This window comes from Protopterus annectens, chromosome 6.part0 (assembly GCF_019279795.1).
Source record: "Protopterus annectens isolate FY-2018-M chromosome 6.part0, PAN1.0, whole genome shotgun sequence".
Classification (NCBI taxonomy): Eukaryota; Metazoa; Chordata; order Ceratodontiformes; family Protopteridae; genus Protopterus; species Protopterus annectens.
In genome coordinates, this window is record NC_056737.1 from 1,934,223,668 (window position 1) to 1,934,244,913 (window position 21,246).

Here is a 21,246-nt window from a genome sequence, read left to right on the forward strand (position 1 = left end):
CACTGCTTAGTCCTGTGTGCCCCCCCGGGACTGAAACCTGGGGTTTTTGCTGTGTCTGGCTTGAGAAGACCTGGAAGGGGCTGGAAAGGACCAATTCTTTGAGGGCCAGTACCTACTAAATCTAGGAGGCTGAACTTGTAAGAATTCTTTAACAGTTTGCATAGATTTAGCTTCATCTTCCATCTTTTTAAGAACTTCCTCAGCCTTCTTGCCAAACAGACGGTCCTGATTTAAAGGGGCATCCAACAATTTAGCTTTAACATGATCAGGCAAAGATTGCTCCTTAAGCCAAGCATGCCTTCTGAGCACAGACCCAGTAACAGCAGCCCTGCAAGAGGCTGCTAAAGAATCAAAACGACATTGCAAAATATGTTCTCCAACTTGTTCAGCAGAATGCATTAAATCCTGTAATTCTTTATTTCCCCACAGTCTGGAATCAACATAATTTTCTGTTTAAGCAAGCCCGTAACATGTTGCTGATGCTTTAACATATGAAGCTGGCAGTTTAAAGCCCTAATGGCCAATGTTGCACAAGCATAAACCTTCTTACCCCATCTATCCAGCGCTCTGGAGTCTCTGTGAGAAGGGGTAGGATTTTTAACAGTGGAAGCCTTAAATGCCCTTGGGCCCCTGTGAAATAGTCTCTGGATCCGCAATACGATTTTTAAAAAGGAACTAGTGTGACTCAGGGACCCTGTAGTATCGGTCAGGTTTTCGGGAAGCAGGAGGCAAGGAATCAGGGGCCAAACTAGATACCAAAAGCATCAACAACAATGTCTAGTACAGGAGGAACAGCTAAAGGCCTATGCTGAGGTAGGAAGAAGAAATCCCTAAGCCTCTTTTTTGAATCGGATAAATCTTGGCTTTCCCAGTATGTAAGGTTTCCCCAAAAGAAAAATCCTCTGGAGGGGAAGCAGAGGGAATGGAGTTCCCCTGCATCAGAATCCTCATAAGTAGATAAGGGCAAATCCAAATGATAAGAAGAATCAGAAAAAAACAGAATCCTGGTTAGAAGATTCATAACTTCAGTCCCAGGCCTCTTAGAAGGGGAGGGGGGGTTGACTACCCCGGACTAGAGTTATTAGATCTTCAGACATTTTTAATTTGATTTTTAGGCATAGAGTCCTGAACATGTGGCCTGGGCGTCAGTTTTTTAGGCATGGTTCGAGATTTAGGCCTAAGTGAAGAAGGAGGCGTCTGTTTAATATGAAAGTCCGTAGGCCTGAATATATCCTCAGATGCCGGTGCCTGCACAGCGGCTCCTGACCAATCCAAGGTAGAGACATCTGCAGGGTCCATAGTTGAAGAATCTTGCGACATACCGGACTCCGTATGGGTCTCAGTAGAGGCCTGAGAATCAGAAGTAGCGGGTATCAGAGGCTGCAAAAGCACCTCACTGAGTACCGGCGAACTGGCGACTGGCTTAGGAGAAGCATCGTCGGCAGTTTTGGACCTCGGCAGCCTGTCTCTGTCTTTACCTTTGCGTTTTTTCTGGATCCCAGTAGTCTTAAGGCTAACCGACATTTCAGGATAATTAAATTGAGAACCGAAATATTTAGAGGCGAAAATATACCAAAGGATAGTGCATTGATTAAATAAAGCACAAAACCGACAGCAAGATACATCATGGTCAGGGCCTAGGCAAGGAATACAGTACGAATTAAAATCTTTATGAGGTATTTGCTTTCCACAAGTAATGCAATTATTAACTTTTACTGACATCGGTAAGGAGCAAGAAAAAGTTTCCCCAATGGGGTACTTAGCTTTAGTGAAGACTTCAGTTCTGAAACTCGAAAATGAAAATTTCAGGAGTCGGCCGACCGGCACTTGTGAACTGCGTGTGTGTGTGTGTGTGTGTGTGTGTGTGTGTGTGTGAGCTACTTGAGCAGGGACATGAAGCACTGGTTGGACAGAGAGGGTGCTGGAGGTCTTGGCTTGGTCACTCAACTGAGATCTCAACTCTATTGGTGGACCAGTGGGGAGTCTTATTGTGGATCTGGAGAAAGAGGCAGAAACCAGCCCCAGACTGACTGTGGTCTGTGTGCTCAAAGAAATTGCACTTGATGTTCATAGGTTCATAGGTTAGTACTAGGCTATCAGCCCTAGGGCCTATACAAGCCTAGCCATAACAATTCCCTGAATATTTCTTCCCACATTATTTACTTTCCTGGACCCCTGTCTAGCAGGGCGACTGACGTGATCCCTGGGGTGAATTTCCTTTCTCCCATCCAATCGTCAAGGTTCCTCTTGAAGAGGTCCAAAGAGGCACTCTGCTTGACATGTATGGGCAATCTATTCCAGAGTCTGGGGAGTCTCTGGGTCAGGAACCTATCCCTCCAACATGTTTTGTTTATTGTGATGATAAGGTTTAGATCCCTGGAGCGTGTAGCTCTGAGGGATTGGGATTTCTTTAAGTGTAGCATGTCCAACAGCTCTGGGTTTGACATGGCCTTGTATGTTAAGCAGAGATCGCCTCTGAGTAGATGATATGCGACAGAGTATAGCTGGAGTTTTTTAAGGCGGTCAGCATAGGGCATCTGCTTTAGGCCTGTGATTCTTTTAGTGAGGTATTTCTGAGGCCTTTCCAGTTGTTGCAGATGTCTTGAGAGGTACATACCAAATGGGGCATTGTATTCTATAATGGGTCTAATGAGGGATGAGTACAGTGGGACAATGACCTCCTTTTTCTGGATGAAAAGCGCCGTGATGAGGTGTGCCACATAGAAGGATTTCCTGACTGTTGTGGCGATGTGGTTATCGAAGGTGAGACCACTGTCCACCTGTGTCCCTAAGTCTCTTATCACACTTTGTGTTTAGTGTACTGCCACCTATATGGTAATTCATGGATACATGTTTTTCCCAAAGGGATAACAATACATTTCTTGGCATTGAGCTTGAGCCCATGGCTCTGGCACCAAGCATCTGTTTCTGTAAGGCCCTTTTGTAGAGTATCCACATCATTTGGGGATTCAATAATGGCTCCCAGTTTGCAGTCATCTGCAAACTTTGTTAGCCAGAGTCCCTTAGTGTTGACCTGTACTTCAGAGAAGTAGATGCCAAACAAGAGCGGTCCCAGGACTGAACCCTGAGGTACTCCACTTGTCACTTGTCTGGAGCTGGATTTGGAGTCAGCTACTTTTACAGTGTGGGTTCTATCAGTAAGCCATTTAGCAACCCATTGGGTGACATAGGGATTAATGCCCAACTTAGTAAGTTTATCTATGATTCCAGAGTGGGGGATGGTGTCAAAGGCCTTGGCAAGGTCTAGATAGGCTGTGTGGACCACCTTACCCTTGTCCATGGCTCTGGAGACGGATTCAAAGAAGTCAATCAGGTTCAGGAGACAAGATCGCCCTTCACAAACCCAAACTGGGTGGGGTCCAGTGTTCGAAGGTTGCCAATGTCTTTGTTTAGAAGTTCCATGATAATACGCTCCATGGCCTTGCAGATAAGGCTTGTCAGACTGATGGGACAGTAGTTTCCGGGATCCAAGGTGGATCCCCCCTTGTGGATTGGGATAACTATAGCTCTGCGCCACTCAGTGGGCACGAAACCTGAGGTGAGGCTATGATTAAACATGACACTTAGGTGAGGTGCCAGTTCATATTGTAGTTCATGTAGTACACAGCCCGGGATGTCATCTGGTCCCATGGATGCTGTATTCTTGGCTTTAGAGAGTGCGTTTTGTACCTGTGTGGCCATTATTACTGGAATTTGGCAATCTTCCGGTATTGAGATGGGCCATTTAGGCGGTGAGAGTGGGGTGAAGTTGGCACTGAATCTATCTGCCAGGATATTGGCAATATCCTTCGGATCAGTATATTTAATGCCATTCTGTTTTACCTCAGAGCAGATCTGAGCATTGCCATTTAGATTCTTGACAATTATAGAATGCTTTGTGGTTGTCTTTGGAATCTTTGGCAATTTTATTTTCGTAACTAGCTTTGGAGGATTTTATGAGGCATCTCAGTTTCTTACTGAGGCTAGTAAGGGAGTTTTTGCATCCTGGGATTTTCCTCTTTTCTGCAAAAGTTTCTTCCTTTTGTTGTAAAGTTTGTTTATGGCAGGGGACCACCAGATTGGCTTCCTTTTTTTGGATGAGAGCATTTTGGTAGAGAGCTGCATCTGGAAATAGTGTGAGTGTGAGTGTGAGGGTGTGTACCTGTTATCCTCCCAGTGAACGTCTCCCCACAGGTGCCAGTGGTGAGGATTGAGGCTCCTTGATTAATGATCCAGTGGAGGGTCGTCACATGAGGGTACAGGGTGAATGGAAGGACCGGTTTGACAGACACCTGTTTCTCCCACCAGAAAAACTCCTCCTTGATACAGGGCAACACAGGTATCAGGGTGTCCAAGGGATGTGAATGTTGGTCTCTCACTGATTTCAGGTACCATTGAATTTTTCATATATGTAGGGTGGCCGATGGGATCATTGGGACAGACGTAGCCATGAATCCCAGGGCCCTGAGGATGTTCCTTCCAGTGCAATGAGTCACTGAGCAGAGGGTTTGGAAAAAAAAACAGGCTGTGGACTTTTTCCTGAGGATGGGAGGCCTGCATTATGCTTGCATTTAGCCTGCAACCCAGAAGACATTAAAAGGTGTACTGTGAAAAGCAGATGCATGAAGATGATGTCCATGGACAGGACCTGAATCAACAGGTCATTCAAGTAGGGAAAATATGAATGCCCCGAGTGTGACAGTAGGCTACCACAGGTGAGAAGAACTGAAGACTCTCCTGCAAGACGCACAGATCGGGGATGTGAAGATAGGCATCAGTGAGATCTATGGACACTAGAAATGCCTGAAGTGGAATAACTGACAGCAGGGTATGTAGAAACGGCATTTTGAAGGTAGGCACTTTCAGGAAGATGCGTAACAGGGCAAGGTCTAGGATGGGCCTCCTCTGCCCACCTTCCTTCCTGGAACAAGAAAACTACTCAAAAACCTTTTCCTGTGAAGGTACTTCTATAGTACCCTGTGCCAGCAAGTCCCGAATAATGGGACCAAATCAAAGGAAGCTGGTTGGGCAGAGGATTGGAAATCTGTTTCATGGAGGAATGCTTTCCCCACAACATGGTGCAGCCTTCTTTGATAATTGTCAGCATCCACTTGTCTGTACTTACCACCTTTCAGTACTGAATTGAAAGGGAGAGTCTTCTTGATAGGGGGTGAAGGGATGGAAGGAGGGGTAAGGGGGACATAGGCAGTCACAAGGTTTTGTCTCCAAGGTAGGCCACCATGAAGGGGTGTCCTCCTGTGGTTTGCCAGAAAATCTTTTCCTAGGTATTTTTCTATGTTTGTGAGAGGGTCTAGGTTCCCTATTAAATTAAGTGGATTTGGACAGGTATCTAGGAAATGGTGGCGAGAAGAATCTGCCTGCAATCTTTCATGGTTTTGCCTTGCTCTTGCAGAGTTTGAAAAGACAGGCAGCTTGTGGTCCAAACAAAAGGTCACTGTTCAAGGGTGAATCCAAGAGTCTGAATTTTAAGTCTTCAGGGATAGGCTGATCTCAGAGCAATGCATATCACCTGATCACTGAGGCAGTGGCAGCAGGCCTGGACAGTATCCACTGCATTTGATGCTGTGTCTGCCCATTTGTGTAGATAGAAATAGAGAGGTCAGGATGTGCTGTTTAGAATCTATTTTCTGAGGTTCTGACATGACCTTACACACAGACTAACACAGAAAGCTGGTATTTGTCATTTGTATTTGCAGGGCTAGCCACCTGGCAGTGTAAATGTTGGCTCTAGATGACTGTCACTGTTGAAGTGACACCCAGACCCCATGTGCAAAAATGGGAAAAAGGGGTAGAGGATGGATGGATGGATGGATGATTAGCTCTTAATGCTAAAGCGGCTGACATATAAACTTCATTACCTCGCCTAACCATGCCTCTTGCTGTCCTTGTTTGAGGAGAGGGCATCAGCAGCAGAAAGCAATTTGGATGACTCTAAAGAGAGGGAGACTGCTTCAGGCTCAGCCATAGGGTTTTTATGGAGCCATTTTAGTTTGAGAGAAACCTTATAAAACCTGTTCAATCTTTTAGCAGCAGGTGGCTGAGGGTCAGGTGTTAACAAGAATGGAATGCATCAAGATAAGCTTTCAAGACTGGGGGAACTGGCAAAGGAGTGAGAGTACTCCTCCCCAGAAGGCTGTAGTATCTCTTTTGTACCTCCAAGATATAAAACTAAAAACAGTTCACAGTGTTTGAGCAGTAAATAGCAAACAAATTGCTTCAACAGTACATATGAAGCACAATTGTCTTCTGAACAGACTCGCTGTAATCCAAGACTGCATCTTAAATCAAGTCCAATGTAGTAACCACAAAAAGACACCAGCTGTTACATTCCCATGCAAACGGAATGTGTTACATAAATCCACCAGCGAATGATCCAAAGTCCATTAATACAGAACTTTATTAACCACCAAAAAATAAAACAAAGTAAAACATGAGAGCATGTTAACCGCTTTCATCCCAACAAAACATTTGGACTTCTTCAGAACCTGCCATCTTTTAGCTCTCATCACTTTTTATACCCAGTGGTTAAGACTTGATCATTTCATGGTCTGTTGTTTCTTAAAGGTACGTTAATGTGCATAAACTGCATAAGTGAATTAATATAAAAAAATACAATATGTAAACATTTATATAAGTGACCAAATAATATTTTGTGAAGCATCAGCTTAGTCACTGTATAATAAAAACTCTTAAAAGCACTTAATAACAAGTGCACTACAAGACTTGTAAATTAAACTCTTGGTGTTACCAGACTGTCTCCCATCCAAAAATAACCAGGCCCAACCCTGATTAGCTTCCAAGGTCAGCCCTTTCAGAGTGGTGTTGATTACAAGTGCACTGTTTGAAAATGTATTTTTCAATTAAACATTATTGTTTTAAAAAATTCAGATTTTTAACATGAATCATACGCATCTAAAAAATAAAACTTATGAAAATTTCATTATTGAAAAATTTTAAATAAACATTTCATGAATACATTTTTATAAGTGTTTGAACCACATTCAATAAGACACTTGATATAACATTCCATACAATTCTCATAAATCCACTGCTTTTATTTTTAACACAGGCATAATAGAAGTATGTTCATTTAGTCATGGCAAAATGGTGGCATTACATTTTAACTGCCACTCCAATTCTTTCTTTTCCAGATCCATTTCCCAGACACCACTCTTATTTTGCTCGTCAACTTTGTCCAAAACCCCAAACTTAAAGCCTCTGTACTTTACACCACACCCTAAATTGTGACAAGTGTAGTTTTGATTTTTGGCTTTAACTGCATTTAAGTGCTCATAAATTCTCTTTTTAAAGGTTCTGTTTTCCCAATGTAGTAACCATCACATTGGGTACATATGCCAATGTGGACTAACCCTGATGTATTACAATTTCCATTCCTAAGTCTCAAAATCATGTCCAGGGATGTTAAACACAACTGGCTATGTTCTAAAACAAAAGGGCAGATATTACACATCCCACATTTTCTGGTGCCTTTATTAAGATAATCTGAACCAAATTTCATTGGGTGCTCAAACCAAATGTTCAAATTGTGGCCCGTTTTGTTCACAAACAATGGCTCGTCTCCTACTATACTATACATCTCATCGTAAATTCTGAACATAGCCCAATTTCTAGTGACAATGTTCCTTATGTCTTTTGAATAAGGCCCATAAGGGATGACCATACCATTTAAATATGCATTGTTTGACTGAAATTTCCTCGCAAAGTTTTTGAATGGTTCTTCTGTTCCTAGCAGGGGTTTGTACCTAGTACACCATCCTTCCTTAACTTCCACAGTCACTTTGTTTAATAAATCTACAGGATCTCCATTTCCAACAATTTAACTACCTCTGCCTCAAAATATTCAATATCAGAGCACACTTTAGCGGCTCTCACTAACTATCCTTTAAAAATATTCTTCTTGGTATGTTTCAGATGGCAGCTGTAAAAATCTAAATAACTATGTGAAAATGTCTCCTTCCTGTGAATTTTAGATTCAGTTTTTTGTGTCACAAGGTTCTTGGACAATTCCACATCCAAAAAGCTTACATTTGTCAGAATGTGTGTAGGTGGATCTAAGAAAGGAGGGTAATTCATTAATTTACTGTACAAATTCATCCCTGACTTAATTTGTTTCTTTCCATAAAATAAATATATCATCCAAAAATGTAGGTACAAGTTCCAATGATTCCTGTACTTACTTGTCATAATGCACCTCGTGGTGGCCAGCAGTGTTCCTGTAGCAGCAGAGACCAGAAAAGACTACCTTTCCAGATTTTAAGTATTTTTCTTGGCTTTTTCGACCTTTTGAAACTTTCGACCACTGTTTTTGCTTGTTTTATCGAAGTTTGCACTGTTTTTACTGTCTTTATAAGCTCAAACTGTTTACTGCAATTGCTAATTTAAGTTTTGCATAAAAGTTAAATTACAGGCTAATACACTCAAGTGTACTAGCTTTTGATAGCAATTAGTCAAACATTATAGCATTTATTGTGTTTTCTGCCTTTCTGTAAAAATGTCTTGAAAAAAAACAAAAAAATATCTTTGTTTTTCCATACTTTCCAAGCTAGTGTTCCAGAGACCAGATTTTGCTGATCCCTGGGCTTTGTCTTGGTTCCTGTGTTTCTCCATTTTCCTTGTTTGGTCAGGGGGAAGTTTCTTTACTCACCAGTGAGAGTGGGGAGTACTGAGCTGCCTGTTTGTCCTTAGAGGAGTGGTTTAATGCAGGAACTTGTAGTTTATTGGCCATTTTGGGTCATTTCCTGTCTTTTCCAGCCCCCTGCTATAAAGCGCGCTTTAGCGCGAAGCTGCCACCGTTGCACACTAGGGCAGCGGCGGTTAATCAGGTTTAAACTATTCGGGCTACCTAAAGTCCACTCTTCAAATTTTCCCTTAAAACTACCTTCCTCGAACTATACTACTGTTCTAATCAGTGTATCCTAGAACTAAAAAAATTATCTCTACTTGACTCCAAAGTAGAATATTCTCTATCTGTAAAGCCCAGCACTTGATCCTACAGTACTTATCACCTTGATACAGCACTCTTGTTATAGATAGTACCCCAAAAAGGCAAACCCCATTTCTCAGTCACCCACATCCCCCGGAACCTTTTTAAGTTTTTCTTTGTCTATTCCTTCTAGCATGTCGAGTGATCAGTTGCTAATGTCCTCTCCTGCTCAGCTGGTGAACCTGGGAATATTGAGGCAATGTTACAATTGCCTCATGTACACAGACAACCCTCTCCTCTTCCAAAACACAAATACATGCGAGAGATGCAACTATACGGCCAAACTGGAGGCTGAGCTCTCTCAACATAGGACTGGCAAGACCAGACAGGAGGAGAAGGTTACCACACACACTATAGACCCAGTCTCACATAGTACCATCACAACCTCAAATCATACACAAACACACAAAGACATACTCGGAGGCTCTGATCAAAAATCTACCAAAACAGCAGAGGCCACCAAACCAGACACCCAAACAACTGCCACCTCAGAACACAACACCTGCAACACATAGACCACACAGTCAGAGTGTCAAGCAGTCACAGCCCTTAAGGCCAAACACAATGCCAGACACACTAGTCATTGGTGACTCCATAGTCAGACACACTGACGTCCCGCTCACCAGACTGAGTAAGGAGAAGGTCACAATAAGCTGCCTGTCGGGCGCTAGAATCCGCCACATAACGCAAGCACTCAGGTCTCTCAACAGCAGGTACAAGTACGACTCAATCATTGTCCACGCTGGTGTAAACGACCTGAGATGTACCTCCTTGGACTACATGAAAAGAGACATTGAGGAGCTCTCTGATTATGTAGCCCAAGCAGGTATGACCCTGACCTTGAGCAGTATCCTACCTTCACCAAGAATGATGCCACAATACAGAGATAAGATGATCAGCTTTAACAATTGGCTTAAACTCTGGTGTCATTCAAAGGGGATCCAATGTCTGTCTGCCTGGGATGACATGCTGGACAAGCCACGCTGCTTCGCAAGGGACGGCTTTCACCTGTCACCCCTGGGATTCTGGATTTTGGCAAAGGCTCTTGCCACCCCCATAGTGCCTTTTTTAGGCAAGGCTCAAATTCTAAACCTACCACCCTAGAACACAATAAAGAAAAATAACTAAGGGTAATGCTGCTCAATGCCAGAAGTCTCAACCTCAAGATGCACGCACTCGAGGCCCTTCTCAGTATGGAGAACATCGATGTCTGTGCTGACAGAAACCTGGTTCAAGGCTCCTGAGAGCACCCCTGCACTATCAGGTTTTACCTCATATCATGCGTTCCGGCCCCAAAATCCGGACAATACCAAGAAAGGAGGGGGGTATCCATATTCATCAAAGACACCCACACCTCAAGATTGGTGGCAACTCACGATGCATCGGAAACCATCCAGGTGCAATTAACCATAGGCAAGACTGCTCTGCAATTTGTAGCATGTTACAGGCCACCCTTGCAAACTCAGGAACCTCACACGGCTTTCCTGAAAACACTGGAGGGGATAAATGTATCTCCGAACACCATCATACTAGGTGACTTCAATTACCCTAATATAGACTGGGAACACTACTCAAGCCCAAACACTCTAGCCCAAAAGTTCCTGGAATTCATAAACTCACATGCCCATGGAACAACTAGTCACCATCCCCAAAAGAGGAGAAAACATACTTGATCTCATCATCACGAATATGGGAGCACAATGTTCAACACCGGAAGTATACCCCTCACTGGTGAGATCAGATCACAAACTAATCTCGCTGGAGGTCCTCATCCCGCCCCCACCTGAAATAAAAAAGACCACAGTAAAGAACTTCTCGAAAGCCGACTTCACACTTCTAAAGACTAGTGTGGTCTATTTTAAGGCCCCCGAGCCAGCGGTAAACATTACTCAAGCCGCTGAATCACTTACAAATGCCTTCTACCAGCACCTGCAGGGCTGCATGGATCAGGCAATCCCAAGCAAAACAAAGACTCTTTGTACCAAAGGCAAGCGTCCAGTCTGGTGGACCCCAGCCATAAACAAACTCTACAACAAAAGGAGAAAGCTACTACAAGATAGAGCAAAATCCTTAAAAGGTAAGACACCGCTGATCACTATAAGTAAAAAGCTAAGAGCACTCATAAAATCATCCAAAGCTAATTTTGAGAGAAAAATAGCTAAGGACTCAAAAGACAATCATAAGGCATTCTTTAGCTATGTTAGAAACCTGGGAGGAAACTCCCAGGTATGCTCAGAATTAGTTCAAAATGATGTGAAGATTACTGATCCTACAGACATTGCCAACATACTGGCTGACAGGTTCAGTGCAAACTCCCCCCCCCCTCCCCCCCAAAAGGAGAGATATCTATACCAAATGATTGTAGCCCTCCAAACATCTCTAACGCCCAGGTGAGAACTGCTCTCTCCAAGGCAAAAAACACAGCATCCATGGGACCTGATGGTGTCCCCGGCTGTGTGCTCCAAGAACTCAACGAGGAATTAAACCCGCAGTTAGGACAGCTGTTTAATCTTAGTCTCACCTCCGGATACGTACCCAGGGAGTGGCGCACAGTGACTGTGGTCCCACTTCACAAAGGCGGTGCCTCCACCGACCCTGGAAATTACCGTCCCATTAGCTTGACCAGCCTTATCTGCAAAGCCATGGAGAGGATCATAATGGATCTCATAAATAAAGACATAGGGAATTTGCAGACTTTGGATCCAACCCAGTTTGGCTTTGTCAAAGGCAGATCATGCCTTTTAAACTTGGTTGACTTTTTTGAAACAGTCACCAAGGCCATTGATGAGGGAAAGGCAGTCCATACAGCCTACCTCGACCTGGCGAAGGCCTTCGATACAATACCCCACTCGGGTATCATTGAAAAACTCATCAGCTTAAATGTAAACCCATACATCACAGAATGGGTTGCAAACTGGCTGAGTGACAGAACCCACAGGGTCAGAGTTGCTGGCGCCATGTCAGACTCAAAGCCTGTCACAAGTGGTGTCCCACAGGGCTCAGTCCTGGGCCCACTCTTGTTTGGCATCTACTTTTCTGAAGTACAAGCAAACACAGGAGGGTTACGGCTGACAAAGTTTGCAGATGACTGCAAACTGGGCGCCGTAGTCGAAAACACATCTGACACAGATATCCTTCAGAAGGGTCTCACAGAAACGGATAACTGGTGCCAGAGCCATGGCCTAAAGTTAAATGCCAAGAAATGCATAGTCATACCCTTCGGAAAAACAAGGTTACCCCTAGCTACCATATAGGTGGCAATCCACTGATCACAGAAGAAGTTATCAGGGACCTGGGGACCCAGGTTGACAGTAGCCTTTCATTCGACACTCATATTGCTAAAGTAGTGAGGAAGACCTTCTACATTGCCCACCTTATCATGAAGGGATTCACATCTAGATCAAGGGAGGTCATAGTCTCCCTATACTCATCAGACCAATGATTGAGTACAATGCCCCATTCGGAATGTATCTGACCCGACACTTGCAGCAGCTGGAGAGGCCACAAAAGTTCCTCACCAAAAGGATAAAGGGTCTCAAAAATCTGTCTTATGCTGCCCGACTGAAAGAACTCCAGCTCTATTCAGTTGCTTACCGCTTGCTCAGAGGTGACCTGTGCCTGGCATACAAGGCCATGTCAAACCCAGATTTGATGAACATGCTTCACCTCAAAAAATCTAGATCCCTCAGAGCCACAAGGGCGGGAGACTTAAACCTCGACACGGTTATTAATAGAACGTGCTGGAGGGATAGATTCATCACCCAAAGACTCCCTATGCTGTGGAACAAAATCCCGGTATATGTGAGGCAGAGCACCTCGCTGGCCTTGTTCAAGAGGAATCTTGACCAATGGATGGGAGATCGCAGATATACCCTAGGGATTACCTCAGTGTCACTGCTCGACAGAGGCACAGCAAAATAATGGGCATAGTTTCTCCAAACTAAAGGGGTGGCGTAAGCCACAAAACTATGGGCTAGGCTTGTAAATGCCCGCGGGCAGATAGCCTAGTATGAAACTATGAACCTATTTCTTTTCCCAAGCATACATATTTGCATACGAAGGGGCAACAACTAGCTCCCATTGCTACTCCATATATCTGCCTGAAATATTCACCCTCAAATCAGAAATTGTTATAATTTAAAATCATCTCCATTAAGCCACAAATAAAATCTGTTATAATAGAGTCTATTGTGCTTAATTCATAAACTGTCTCCCAGAACACACCAATTCCTTCTTTATGGGGGATAGAAGAAAAAGTACAGTTTTGTACCTACCACAAATGTAGATGTTCGAGTGCTAATACAGCTGCAGTCATAACAGATGGGTTCTCCTGCCGTCAGGCGGGTCCTCGGTCGGCCGAATTCCAAAGTCTAGGTCCGGCGTCGGTTGTCGTCGCCTCCTCCCTGATGTCAGTGCGACAGGGGTATAAAAGAACCAGCAGACGCCATTTTCTTCAGTTTTTCTTGCCCCAGATGTCAGGTGCCCCCAGGAGGAAGGCAATACATAAAATTATGAAGTAATGCAATGCAATATAATCAAAAAGCAGTAGTTGCAAGCAAATACACCATAAAAGAATACCCCTAGAGGGGAAGGAGGGAGGGAAACCTGGACTGCAGCTATATTAGCACTCGAACATCTACATTTATGGTAGGTACAAAACTGTACTATGTTCATCGTGCATACAGCTGCAGTCATAACAGATGGGTAGAATCCCAAAGCTAAGAAAGGGGTGGTAGGCACTAGGTGGAACTAGGAGGAGCCAAAATGCCCTGCAAGACTGCAGTGGCAAAGCCTGCTCTAGATTTGGAGTATAATGGTAGGTTGTAGTGTTTGGAGAAGGTATGCACAGAACTCCAAGTGGCTGCTTCCAAGATATCCTTGGTAGGAACTCCTCTGAGGAAGGCTGCAGAGGTCGCTGTGGCCCTGGTGGGATGAGTTCTAATGCCTGTAGGAACAGTTTTGCCATGAAAGGAATAGCAAAAGCGTATGCAGTGGGCTATCCATTTTGAGATTGTCTGCTTGGAAATTGGCTTTCCTTGAGCTCCTACCGCATAGGCCACAAAGAGCTGTTCTGATTTTCTGAAAGGTTTTGTTCTGTCCAAATAATAACGTAGTTGCCTGTGGATGTCCAAGGAATGTAGTAATCTCTCCCCTTTGTTTTGAGGACTGGGATAAAAAGTAGGTAAATGTATGGCCTGATTTAAAGCTACCCTGGATACCACTTTAGGCATAAAGGACGGGTTGGTTCGTAAGGAAACTCTGTCCTGATGAAAGATGATAAAAGGCTGGACCGCCATGAGGGCCTGTAGTTCTGAAACTCTACGAGCTGAAGTGATAGCCAGAAGGAAAGCTGTTTTCCAGGACAAATATTGCAAATCTGATGAAGCAGCTGGCTCAAAAGGAGGCAGTCAGTTTTTCCAGAATTAAATTTAGATCCCAAGCAGGTATTGGTTGTTTCCTTGGAGGTCTTAAATTCTTAGCCTCTTTGAGGAACTGTCTTAAAAGAGGGTGAGAGAATAAAGGAGGATCAGTGTTGTATTCTGCAGAAATGGCTGAGGCATGGATTTTGATGGAGGAGAACGGAAGTCCACTGCTTAGCAGTTCAGCCAAATATTGTAGTATTTGTGGTTAATTCAGTTCTCCTGCGTTCTGTCACCTTTTCTCATTCCAGACACAAAGACGTTTCCATTTTGCGGAGTAAGCTTTTCTAGTTGATGGCCTGCTGGCCTCCAAAATGACATCCTGCACCTCCTTGGAGAGTAGGGCCTGCTGTGATGCTAAGGAATCTTCCATGCGGCTAGATTGACTGTTTTTAGCGGACTGTGAAGAGTTTTGAAGCTGTGCTGAGTGAGAAGAAGAGGCATTAGAGGCAGGGTCCATGGAGGGGAATGAGTCAGGCTCCTCAGGAGTGGGTACCAGTGTTGCCTTGGCCAGTCCGGAGCAATGAGGATCATCTTTGGTCTGTCTGCTCTGGTCTTCAATAGGACTTTGGGCAGCAGAGGAAGAGGTGGGAAGGCATAAACTGTCACTGATGTCCAGCTGAGAGCGTCCACTCTCCAGGCCTTTGGGTGGAAGGTCCTTGAGCAGAATTTTGTCAATTGATGATTTATGTGGGAGTCAAAGAGATCTATGTCTGGCCTTCCCCATTCTTGGATTATTTCTGTAAAAACTTTTGGATGCAACATCCATTCGTGTGGATCTGTCATATTCCTGCTTATGTTGTCTGCCAGCGTGTTTTCCTTGCCTGGCAAGTACTGTGCTTGTAGTTCCATTTGTAAGTCCATGGCCATGTTCCAAAGTGATATGGCCAGTCTGCATAGGGGATAGGAATGTGTTCCTCCCTGCTTGTTTATGTACCACATAACTGTGGTGTTGTCCGTCCTTATCAATAGTTGACCTGGTTGTAGAAGGTCCTTGAAAGCTATATAAGCATTTATTACTGCTAGCATTTCTTTTTGATTGATGTGAAGGTGCTTTTCTTTTTGGGACCATTTGCCCTGAATGCATCGGTCTGTCATGTGCACCCCCCAGGCGTAGTCCGAGGCGTCTGTTGTGATGACTTGATTTGCTTGAGGCTTGCTGAATGGAAGACCTGTGTTTGACATGCTTGAGCCCACCACAGAAATTCCTTTTGCAGACATGGAAGTAGTGGTATTATTGTTTCCAAACTGTGGCTGTGTTGAGACCATATGTTTTTTAGGTACCACTGCAGTTTTCTCATATGCAACTTTGCACATGGGATTAGCAAGATGCAAGATGCCATGAATCCCAGAGCCTGCAGGATTTTCCTTGCAGTCAGCCTGGTGCAATTTGCCAGTGTTCTGAAATATTGAATTAGTTGCCCCTGCTTCTCTGGCGTGAGGTAGGCCATCTGGGTGTTTGTGTCCAAATTGGCACCCAGGAAAATTATTTTCTGAGAGGGTATTAGCCTTGATTTCTCTTTGTTGACTGTATCCCAGAGAGTTTAATAACATTACATAAGCCAGATGTTTCAGAAGAATGCGCTGGCTGTCCGCTTGGATCAGGCAGTTGTCCAAATAGGGATAAATTTGTATCCCTTGAAGTCTGCAGTAGGCGATTACTGATGCCAGGCATTTCGTGAATACTCTGGGCGCAGTAGATAAGCCAAAGGGCAATGCAGAGAATTGATAATGGGTTGAACCTGCAAGAAATCTGAGGTATCTTCTGCAATTTTGTCTGATTGGGACATGCAGGTATGCCTCCTTGAGGTCCAATGTTACCAGCCAAGACTCCTTGCCCAGCATGGGAAGAAGTTGCTGTAGAGTGAGCATCTTGAATTTTGGTACGAGCAGGAATGTGTTTAGGATGGAAAGGTCCAAAATAGGTCTCCAATCTTTTCCCTTCCTTGGCACCAAAAATAGCCTGGAATTAAAACCTTGACCTTGTTCGTGTGTAGGTACCTCTTGAATAGCTTTCATGTTTATAAGATCTGAAATTTGCTTTTGTGCCTCTGCCCTTTGATTGTGTGGCAGTTTTGGCATGCCTCTCATTTTTGGAAGGGTATGAAAGTGGAATTTGTAGCCTCTGTTTATAATGTCCAGGATCCATTTGACCTTTGTGACAACATGCCAATTTTTTGAGAATAGTGCCAGCTTTCCTCCTAAGGGGGCTGCCATTTGAGACCTGGTTGACCTGCAAAGGGGAAAGTCATTGGGTTTGCTTTCTGGGAAAAGGGGAAATTTTTTTGAGGGGTTTTCCCTCCCCCCCTTTTTGGTGAACCTGAATATTGAGGCAATGTTACAATTGCCTCATGTACACAGACAACCCTCTCCTCTTCCAAAACACAAATACATGAGAGATGCAACTATACGGCCAAACTGGAGGCTGAGCTCTCAACATACGACTGGCAAGACCAGACAGGAGGAGAAGGTTACCACACACACTACAGACCCAGTCTCACATAGTACCATCACAACCTCAAATCATACACAAACACACAAAGACATACTCGGAGGCTCTGATCAAAATCTACCAAAACAGCAGAGGCCACCAAACCAGACACCCAAACAACCCCACCTCAGAACACAACACTGCAACACATAGACCACACAGTCAGAGTGTCAAGCAGTCACAGCCCTTAAGGCCAAACACAATGCCAGACACACTAGTCATTGGTGGCGCCATAGTCAGACACACTGACGCCCGCCACCAGACTGAGTAAGGAGAAGGTCACAGTAAGCTGCCGTCGGGCGCTAGAATCCGCCACATAACGCAAGCACTCAGGTCTCTCAACAGCAGGTACAGTCACGACTCAATCATTGTCCACGCTGGTGTAAACGACCTGAGAGACCTCCTTGGACTACACGAAAAGAGACATTGAGGAGCTCTCTGATTATGTAGCCCAAGCAGGTATGACCCTGACCTTGAGCAGTATCCTACCTTCACCAAGAATGATGCCACAATACAGAGATAAGATGATCAGCTTTAACAATTGGCTTAAACTCTGGTGTCATTCAAAGGGGATCCAATGTCTGTCTGCCTGGGATGACATGCTGGACAAGCCACGCTGTTCAAGGGACGGCTTGTACCTGTCACCCCTGGGATTCTGGATTTTGGCAAAGGCTCTTGCCACCCCCATAGTGCCTTTTTTAGGCAAGGCTCAAATTCTAAACCTACCACCCTAGAACACAATAAAGAAAAAAAACTAAGGGTAATGCTGCTCAATGCCAGAAGTCTCAACCTCAAGATGCACGCACTCGAGGCCCTTCTCAGTATGGAGAACATCGATGTCTGTGCTGACAGAAACCTGGTTCAAGGCTCCTGAAAGCACCCCAGCACTATCAGGTTTTACCTCATATCATGCGTTCCGGCCCCAAAATCCGGACAATACCAAGAAAGGAGGGGGGGGTATCCATATTCATCAAGGACACCCACACCTCAAGATTGGTGGCAACTCACGATGCATCGGAAACCATCCAGGTGCAATTAACCATAGGCAAGACTGCTCTGCAATTTGTAGCATGTTACAGGCCACCTTCAAACAGGAACCTCACATGGCTTTCCTGAAAACACTGAGGGGATAAATGTACTCAACACCATCATACTAGGTGACTTCAATTACCCTAATATAGACTGGGAACACTACTCAAGCCCAAACACTCTAGCCCAAAAGTTCCTGGAATTCATAAACTCACATGCCATGGAACAACTAGTCACCATCCCCACAGGAGGAGAAAACATACTTGATCTCATCATCAAAACATGGGAGCACAATGTTCAACACCGAAGTATACCCTCACTGGTGAGATCAGATCACAAACTAATCTCGCTGGAGGTCCTCATCCCCCCCTGAAATAAAAAGACCACAGTAAAGAACTTCAAAGCCGACTTCACACTTCTAAAGACTAGTGTGGTCTTTTAAGGCCCCGAGCCAGCGGTAAACATTACTCAAGCCGCTGAATCACTTACAAATGCCTTCTACCAGCACCTGCAGGCTGCATGGATCAGGCAATCCCAAGCAAAACAAAGACTCTTTGTACCAAAGGCAAGCGTCCAGTCTGGTGGACCCCAGCCATAAACAAACTCTACAACAAAAGGAGAAGCTACTACAAGATAGAGCAAAATCCTTAAAAGGTAAGACACCTGATCACTATAAGTAAAAGCTAAGAGCACCATAAAATCTCAACCCCCCCCCCCCCCCCCCCCCCCCCCCCCCCCCCCCCCCCCCCCCCCCCCCCCCCCCCCCCCCCCTCCCCCCCCCCTCCCCCCCCCCTCCCCGTTCCCCCCTCCCCCCGGGGGGGGGGGGGGGGGGGGGGGGGGGGGGGGGGGGGGGGGGGGGGGGGGGGTGGAGGGGGGGGGGGGGGGGGGGAGGGGGGGGGGGGGGGGGGGGGGGGGGGGGGGGGGGGGGGGGGGGGGGGGGGGGGGGGGGGGGGGGGGGAGTACTGTGCTTGTAGTTCCATTTGTAAGTCCATGGCCATGTTCCAAAGTGATATGGCCAGTCTGCATAGGGGATAGGAATGTGTTCCTCCCTGCTTGTTTATGTACCACATAACTGTGGTGTTGTCCGTCCTTATCAATAGTTGACCTGGTTGTAGAAGGTCCTTGAAAGCTATATAAGCATTTATTACTGCTAGCATTTCTTTTTGATTGATGTGAAGGTGCTTTTCTTTTTGGGACCATTTGCCCTGAATGCACCGGTCTGTCATGTGCGCCCCCCAGGCGTAGTCCGAGGCGTCTGTTGTGATGACTTGATTTGCTTGAGGCTTGCTGAATGGAAGACCTGTGTTTGACATGCTTGAGCCCACCACAGAAATTCCTTTTGCAGACATGGAAGTAGTGGTATTATTGTTTCCAAACTGTGGCTGTGTTGAGACCATATGTTTTTTAGGTACCATTGTAGTTTTCTCATATGCAACTTTGCACATGGGATTAGCAAGATGCAAGATGCCATGAATCCCAGAGCCTGCAGGATTTTCCTTGCAGTCAGCCTGGTGCAATTTGCCAGTGTTCTGAAATATTGAATTAGTTGCCCCTGCTTCTCTGGCGTGAGGTAGGCCATCTGGGTGTTTGTGTCCAAATTGGCACCCAGGAAAATTATTTTCCGAGAGGGTATTAGCCTTGATTTCTCTTTGTTGACTGTATCCCAGAGAGTTTAATAACATTACATAAGCCAGATGTTTCAGAAGAATGCGCTGTCCGCTTGGATCAGGCAGTTGTCCAAATAGGGATAAATTTGTATCCCTTGAAGTCTGCAGTAGGCGATTACTGATGCCAGGCATTTCGTGAATACTCTGGGCAGTAGATAAGCCAAAGGGCAATGCAGAGAATTGATAATGGGTTGAACCTGCAAGAAATCTGAGGTATCTTCTGCAATTTGTCTGATTGGGACATGCAGGTATGCCTCCTTGAGGTCCAACATTACCAGCCAAGACTCCTTGCCCAGCATGGGAAGAAGTTGCTGTAGAGTGAGCATCTTGAATTTTGATGCAGCAGGAATGTGTTTAGGATGGAAAGGTCCAAAATAGGTCTCCAATCTTTTCCCTTCCTTGGCACCAAAATAGCCTGGAATAAAACCTTGACCTTGTTTGTGTAGGTACCTCTTGAATAGCTTTCATGTTTATAAGATCTGAAATTTGCTTTGTGCCTCTGCCCTTTGATTGTGTGGCAGTTTGGCATGCCTCTCATTTTGGAAGGGTATGAAAGTGGAATTTGTAGCCTCTGTTTATAATGTCCAGGATCCATTTGTCTTTGTGACAACATGCCAATTTTTGAGAATATGCCAGCTTTCCTCCTAAGGGGCTGCCATTTGAGACCTGGTTGACCTGCAAAGGGAAAGTCATTGGGTTTGCTTTCTGAAAGATTGTGAGTTGTCCTCACCACCTCTTTGTGTAGGAGCTTGCCATTGTCTGCCTCTGTACGATCCTTGGTTGTCCTCTGCCCCTCGGGCCTGTATCTACCTCTTTGGGGTCTGTCCGTGGCAGGAAAGGACCAGTTTTGGAAGGCCAATTTCTACTAAAAGCGTGGGGTTGAACCTGCAGAAATTCTTCACAGTTTGCATTGATTTAGCCTTTTCCTCCATTTTCTAATACTTCCTCAGCATTTGCCCCAAATAGTACATCCTTTTGAAGGTCTAGTAATTAGCTTTGACATGATCAGGCAAGGTTTGCTCCTTGAGCCAAGCATGCTCATGACTGACCTGTAACAGCACTATCAGGTTTTACCTCATATCATGCTCCGCCCCAAAATCCGGACAATACCAAGAAAGGAGGGGGGGGTATCCATATTCATCAAAGACACCCACACCTCAAGATTGGTGGCAACTCACGATGCATCGGAAACCATCCAGGTGCAATTAACCATAGGCAAGACTGCTCTGCAATTTGTAGCATGTTACAGGCCACCCTTGCAAACTCAGGAACCTCACATGAAAACTTCCTGAAAACACTGGAGATGCAGTATCTCCGAACACCATCATACTAGGTGACTTCAGTACTAATATAGACTGGAACTTCTCAAGCCCAAGCCTCTGGCCAAAAGTTCCTGGAATTCGCAAACTCAAATGCCATGGAACAACTAGTCACCATCCCACAAGAGGGAGAAAACACACTTGATCTCATCATCACAGAATATGGGGCACAATGTGTTCAGACACGAGTATACCCCCTCACTGGGTGAGATCAGATCACAAACTAATATCTAAGCTGGAGGTCCTCATCCGCCCCACCTGAAATAAAAAAGACCACAGAAAGTAGAACACAAGC

The 21,246-nt window shown here is 45.0% G+C and overlaps 1 protein-coding gene across 1 annotated transcript in view; it reads right to left on the reverse strand.

Moving 5' to 3' along the window:
• Positions 1–21,246, reverse strand: part of NUP35 (nucleoporin 35) — an 813,253-nt gene that overhangs the window by 202,844 nt on the left and 589,163 nt on the right. Inside the window, exon 8 of the mRNA XM_044075241.1 lies at positions 7,045–7,057. Within this exon, the coding sequence (XP_043931176.1) occupies positions 7,045–7,057 (13 nt within the window). The remainder of the gene's footprint in view (positions 1–7,044; positions 7,058–21,246) is intronic.